This window comes from Vitis riparia, chromosome 13 (genome assembly GCF_004353265.1).
Source record: "Vitis riparia cultivar Riparia Gloire de Montpellier isolate 1030 chromosome 13, EGFV_Vit.rip_1.0, whole genome shotgun sequence".
Lineage (NCBI taxonomy): Eukaryota > Viridiplantae > Streptophyta > Magnoliopsida > Vitales > Vitaceae > Vitis > Vitis riparia.
Genome location: NC_048443.1, coordinates 25,777,198 through 25,784,093, shown reverse-complemented (window position 1 = coordinate 25,784,093; position 6,896 = coordinate 25,777,198). Strand labels below are relative to the sequence as shown.

The following is a 6,896-nucleotide window of genomic DNA, read 5'->3' as shown; positions in this document are numbered from 1 at the left end:
GGCTAATAAAACTGATTCATACTCCACAATCCAACTGCATTTCAATCACGAACAAAAACATAACTATTCAAAAAATGTTTCTTTAAAAAGACACCATTGTATTTTTTTAATTAATATTTAATTACTCTAATAATTTAGTTTAAAGTTATGAGCTTCTTGAACGTGATGGAACAATATTTTAAGGTTTTGAAGTAACAATTTTTAATCTTTAAGACAACACCATATCGATCCCTTCTAAGTGCAAAGGAATATTATATAATAATACATAACTATCTTTGAAAAAAAATACAAACAATGATATATTTTTAATTTGATAATAATGATTTTATGCTTGAAACTACCTACACAATATTAAAATTTGACATCCATAAAAACTATTTATGAAATTAATGAAAATTTGGCATCCACATACACAATCTAATTAGCTTTATATACACAAATTACATGATCAAATTACAAATAAATTATTTAATATTTAAGTTTGAACTTTTTTTTAGTTATTTCAATTATTTAAGTTTTTTTATAGCTTCCTATTTGTTTAAATTATTTTTAGGAAACAATCCATATAATATTTTATATCAATTAATATTCTTGTTGATTAATATACTATTCGAATAAAATTTGGAAAAAAAATATTTAAAATATGTCATTTCATGAATATAAATTTAAATTTATAAAATTAACCATTTTCAAACTTCAACTACTTTTTCACCAAACTGTTAATTAAATTTATTATTTTTAGGAAACAATTCATGTTTTTTTTTTTAAATCAATTAATATTTTATTGATTTATATACCATTCATAAAAATTGAAAAAACAATATTTAAAATATGCCATAAATTAAAAAAAAAATTCAAACTTTCAACTATTTTTGCAAACAAACAGTTGAATTAATTTTAGTACTTAAATCTAAAATGATACGATATGATCAAATATTCTCAATTATTATATGTTGGACAGCCAATGCTGACCACTGAAGTTCAATTATTAGAATTTATTGAATTTCATAGTATAATAATTCAGAAAATGAAAGTATAATAATCTCCTTGGGACCCAGACCCATTAGATATATGAATTGGATGGATCTAGTCAACCCAATTTGTGAAATGAGACAAAATTAAATGGGGTCATTTCAATTATTTGATGGGGTCATTGCCAGCTTAGGAAACAGTAGAGCATCCAACTTTGATGTGATCCATGGCATCATGGAAAAATTTTCAATGGATATAACATGAGATAATATTCTATTATCATCACACATCTTATATTATGTCAGATTGATAATATAAAAAAATTATTTACTAATAATAGTTTTTAAAAAATAATAAATATTAAAATTTTATTTTATTTTATTTTATTTTATTTTATTCTTTAAGAAATTAAACATAAGCCTAGTATAATATTTCCTATTCCATATGGTGCCAACCATATCGAAGCTTTATGGTAGAAAGTCTATATACAGTTGCCAACCAAGTCGTAACCTTATGGCAGAAAATTCCTACATGGTTGCCAACCAAGTCGTATCTCCCATGCTAACAGAATAGTTCTTCACTTCTTCTTTCCCCTCTTGTATATTGAGTTTCAAAGCACCCTGGTTGCAGAGACATGATGGCGGCGGCTGAGAGCAGTTGCAGTGACTTGAGATGGTCTCTCAAGGGCGCAACCGCTCTTGTCACCGGTGGCACTCTTGGAATAGGGTTTTTCTCCTTCATCTTTCACTTCCTTGCTCTTTCTTTTTTCTTTTAAACATCTTGTTCCAAGCCCTTATGATTGGACTCCAGCCCATGTTGCTAAATCACTTTATTTGACTTTTGTGTTACAGATATGCCATAGTAGAGGAGCTAGCTGGAATGGGTGCTGCTGTATACACCTGTTCACGTACCGAATCTAAGCTCAACAATCTGTTGCTTGATTGGAATGCTAAGGGCTTTGACGTAAGGGGTTCGGTCTGTGATGTTTCGGATAGAGCCCAACGAGAGCAGTTGATTGAGAAGGTCTCTTCCGGTTTCAATGGCAAGCTCAACATCCTTGTAAGTAGTTGGTCTCCAGAAAATATGGTTACTGGGTTTTGAATGAGGAAGAAAATATGGTTACTATGCATGTTTTGGCTTCAGATAAACAATGTGGGGACAAACTTCAGTAAGCCAACGATTGAGTACACTGCTGCAGATTTTTCAGCACTCATGGCTACTAATATTGAGTCTGGTTACCATCTATGCCAACTTGCATATCCTCTTTTGAAAGCATCTGGAGCAGGAAGCATTGTGTTCATCTCCTCTGTTGCAGGCGTGGTGAGTACAGGCACTGGGTCCATTTATGCAGCAACTAAAGGTAAATAATAAGTTACTACCATCCTGTATATAGTGATATTTAATCTTGATCAGTCGAGATGGAAATTTGGTGGGTGTGATGAAGTTAATTAAAAGGCTTTGTTCTTCTTGTTGCCGTACTCAGCTGCCATGAATCAAATTACAAAGAGCCTGGCTTGTGAGTGGGCAAAAGACAATATCAGGAGCAACTGTGTTGCTCCCTTCTGCACCAGAACGCCTCTCATTGAGCAGGTAGTAGTCTTTTATCCTGCTCATAGTCTTTTCAACTACTACATATTTGTGGAACAGGGCATTTTCTCTTCCCGGGTGTATACTGAAAAATAAGTGGAAAATCATTCTAGAATTTTTCCCACCTGTCAATTTGGCATGAAAATTGATACCTTGTTGAAAACTACTGCACTTACACTCTTTATTAGTATAGAAACCAAGTATACATGGTGCTTGGTAGTATTATGTTAGAACAGGGGATCCATTGATCACATAAGACTGGCAAAGACCAATAACATTGGAACATAAAGATGACCATGGAAGCGTACTTAGGCTGATTCTTGAGCTGGGAGTTCAGTGTAGAACAACCATAAGACCCTCCTTTGTGGGCTCTGATGAGATTCATAGATTCTCCCCTGGACGAAAGGGGAACTGCATACATGAATTACACCACCACTCTGAATCAAATGATCACCAGATTTCAATATTAAGACTATGTAACATTTTTTTGGGTGTCTTTCACAGATGCTGGCAAAGAAAAGCATGATGGAAGCGGTGGTCTCTCGAACCCCTTTGGGGCGCCCTGGAGAGCCACAGGAGATCTCGTCTCTGGCGACATTCCTTTGCATGCCTTGTGCTTCATATATCACAGGGCAGGTTATTTCAGTGGACGGTGGATTGACTGCAAATGCTTTTTCTCCCCCGATATATGACTGAGAAAATCACTCAGCTAATTGAAGAGCCTAAAATCTGTTTCTAATCTTCGTATTATCTGTCTGATGTGTTTTGTTGTTAAGTAACTGTTTGTGGTTTTTCCTAGATCAGATGTTTCTTCCTTCATAGGGGTGCTTATAAATTATAGTTCTCTTGACTATAACAACGTCTGTACTCTGTAAAAGAGTACAATATTGAACAACTTAAGACATCCCAAAATGAATAGCTTCAATTGGATTTGATGAATTAGTTTAGTGAACCTGCAATTTTGAAAGTTTAAAGTGACTTAAAATAGTAAGTCAAAATTGCAATTTCGAATGACTATTTGGATTATTGTCGGTGTTAGCTAGTTTTCAGTTGTTAAATATATTCTCCATTTTATAACCAAAATCTTCTCCATTTTATTACTTGGAAAAAAGAATATTAAGGGGAAAAAAACACATGGTCAGAAACAGGATTAATAAATTACAGAATGAGGCCATTGCTAAGCTCAAAAGAAATTTGGAAGAGCGCTGGATCAACACTTGGGAAGATCAGAAGGTGGAGGAGGCAACTTCTGATTTGGCAGTTTTCCATCCATTACTATCCACGCCATCTTCAAACCCCAGCTTGTGTGGACTTCCAAGTGGCAGTGCATGAACCACACACCTGTTGACATGTCACCAACAATTAGATTTTATCGCACAGCTCAGCAAAGTTATCAATCATCTGAGTCAGAATTTCAATTCACGAGCAATACGTCTGTGTGATCATTTGCAAATCTAAATTTCCAAGGATGAAAAAGCTCCATTTAGCTATGAACAGTGTTTTACTGATTAATTTTAAACTAAATTAAGATGGAAAAAGGCCTTTAATTTAGCTATTACAATCATAGAAACGATTAGGAATGTTGAATTCTAGTGTAGTGAACAGTGCTGTGGTAAGTAGTACTCACCTGGATTGTCAGCAAGAAAGCGGATAGCTACCCATCCGCCGGAAGGCACACCCACGGTGTTCCTCTCGACAGGGTCTACCAGATTGAATTTGGGAGGATCCTTCTTTGAATCGAAGTTCCCAAAACCTTGACCAACCACAAAAAAGTTGAACCCATGAAGGTGCAAGGGGTGACTTTCAATTCCAAGAATACTAGTATCTTGTAACACCAACTCCACGCTTGTGTTAAACGGAAGTACCACTACCTTAGCTCCATTGCTCACCATGGTGTTGTTGGGTGGTGTCCCTGTATAATTGAAAGGAAAGATTGGCGTGGTGGGGAAATCTGTGGTGTAGACGCCTTTGGATTGTTGGAAAAAGTGGGCTTGGAGGATGGCTGTGGTGGGAAGAACGAAGGAGACGTTGTTAACGGAAGCTGAAAACATGGTGATATTAGTAGGTCCTTGACAGGTCTGGTTCTGCGGGCAAGGGTTTGTACCCAGCCCAACCGTGAAGAAAAAGCGTTGATCAACTTTTTGGGGTACATTAGCGGGGAACTGAGTGTTTGCTAAACTTCGGAGTTTGCCAGTGAAGTTGGCCGCGAAGGAAGTGTCATTTAGAGGAGGGAGTGTTGGTTTGAAGAGTGGAAGGTTTTTAAATGAGGAGGCAGAGGGAGAGGATTTGGGTGGTGGTTCATAGTGGAGGATTCCGGCGACTGTGGAATTGTCAAAGGTTCCACGGCCGGTGGCATAAGGGCGAGCAGCCATGAGGAAGGTGGCATTAGGGAAGTGGGGTTTGGCCTTGAGGAGGAGGTTGGTGGTTTGGCCAGGAGTGATCAAAATTGTATCGGTTTTAAAGGGTTTAACGTAAATGGCATCCACATCAACCACTGTAAGGGTGTGGTTGGCAATGCTGAAGAAGAGCTCATCATTGAGTGCAGCATTGATCAATCTCAGGAGGTATGTCTTTCCGGGCTTCACCTTTAGCTTGAAAGTATCTGGGCAATGTGCAATACAAAATCAATGTTAAACACTTGCGTATGCATAGAATGCTGCTTAGTAAAGATATATACATGGATGATGGTGGTTAAGAGCGAAGTACCTTGAGCTGAGCAGTTGTACAAGGGGCCAGGGAGGCCGTTGATGGTATAGGCATCAGAGACATTTGGGCCACCTCCATTCTGCAGGGCCTGGGTAATGACTGCCTCCGGATCCGCATTCCACCATTCTCCTATAAAATATCATACAATGGATAATGAATTTTCTTAGATCATAAAATGAAAACGATTGGAAGTCTTGCTAGTAGACAGTGATAAATGGATGAGTACCAAATATGATGGGAACTTCCTTGTAGGGTTTGACAAACGGGTAAGGGACATTTTTCTTTGGAAGGATGATGATGGGTCCATAGAGAGTGGATCTTAGCCATGAAATGTGAGCATGCCAAAACAGGGTTCCTCTTTGGCCAGTGATGGTGAAATTGTATACATAGGTCTGGCCTGTTCGAATTGGGCATTGAGTCACATATGCAGGCCCGTCTGCCCACCCACTCCTAAGCTGCCGAACTCCATGCCTGCAGCTTGCACAATTAGTAAGGGCAGAGAAGATGACAATGACGAGAAAACTAATAGGCCTTCTTACCAATGGATGGTGACATTGTTCTGGACATGGTTAACCACCTTAACCACCACTCGATCTCCTTCCCTAGCAATGATGTGAGGTCCTGGAAACTGCCCATTCACACTCACAATGCTCTTCGTGTGGCACAATCTTGTCACATTCTGCAGCTTGATCTAGAAAGATTCCAACAGAAAGTTAAACAAAACTTTAAGCAATATGAATCCATCTACTCAATTATATACAGATAACCATATGAAAAAAAACATACATTGAACTTGTAATGCCTAGTGATGCCAGCACTACTGGCAAGCTCGGGAAAGAGCCACAGAGTGTTCAAAACTATGAACATGACTCTGAAAATTGCTGTTGATGAAAGAAGAGAAGCACCCATTTCTCTTGAAAATATTCTCTATTTGATTGAGTTGAGCAACAATGTATCAGACAACCCTCAAGTGCTCCTTGATGAGACTCATGGAAGGTTGTGGCATGGTTTATATAGAGGCAGTAGGACCTGTTTGGTTGATTAGGTGATGAAATTATGTAGGGGAAACAACAAATTGAAAGGAAAACAGAGAGAACCAAACACCTACAACGACAATCTTGATCCGACCAGACGTTGGTCAAGTTTTGTTTTAGAGTGTTTTCAAAGACAATATATTTCTGAATTTTATTTGACCTGCTTCCTATTCCCGTTTACCCTTCCTCATATGGTATACACCATATGTTTCTGAATTTCAACTGCCTTCTATTGATAAGTAGTGGCGATGCATAGAAGTGGTTGGCTCACCAACAATAGTTTACTGCATAAAGACTTGTAGCATTGTGCGGGGCTGATGAAGCCATGCTTTCATGTCATGGTATAAAATGCTGAAATTATGGTGAAAGAATTTCATTCCACTGGACCTGCAATTGTTTTCACCATAAGATTTCCGTATCACCACCTTAGCTTATCAGGACGCAATATTGATGTGACGATCTTGTGGACATTCTCAATCCCTTGGTCTTGAGTGTAACACATCCGATAGGAACCTACCCTTTGTTGCTGTCTTGGGGTTGATCACTCTCATTGAATAACTAAAACAAAATTTGTATCAAAGAAGATTAGAAAAGTGG

At 37.7% G+C, this 6,896-nt stretch overlaps 2 protein-coding genes across 2 annotated transcripts; one reads left to right on the top strand and one right to left on the bottom strand.

Annotated features, from left to right (window-relative positions):
* Positions 1-1,463: 1,463 nt before the first annotated feature.
* Positions 1,464-3,484, top strand: LOC117927447 (tropinone reductase homolog At5g06060-like). The gene is made up of 5 exons (XM_034846930.1): positions 1,464-1,698; positions 1,824-2,031; positions 2,116-2,332; positions 2,456-2,562; positions 3,064-3,484. The coding sequence occupies exons 1-5, from the start codon at positions 1,607-1,609 to the stop codon at positions 3,253-3,255; spliced, it is 816 nt and encodes a 271-aa protein (XP_034702821.1). The 5' UTR covers positions 1,464-1,606; the 3' UTR covers positions 3,256-3,484.
* A 212-nt stretch (positions 3,485-3,696) lies between these two features.
* On the bottom strand, positions 3,697-6,230 carry LOC117927446 (laccase-17-like). The gene is made up of 6 exons (XM_034846929.1): positions 6,052-6,230; positions 5,805-5,956; positions 5,492-5,736; positions 5,266-5,394; positions 4,187-5,161; positions 3,697-3,900 (listed from the first exon to the last, which is right to left on the bottom strand). The coding sequence occupies exons 1-6, from the start codon at positions 6,172-6,174 to the stop codon at positions 3,770-3,772; spliced, it is 1,755 nt and encodes a 584-aa protein (XP_034702820.1). The 5' UTR covers positions 6,175-6,230; the 3' UTR covers positions 3,697-3,769.
* Between the last annotated feature and the right edge of the window lie 666 nt (positions 6,231-6,896).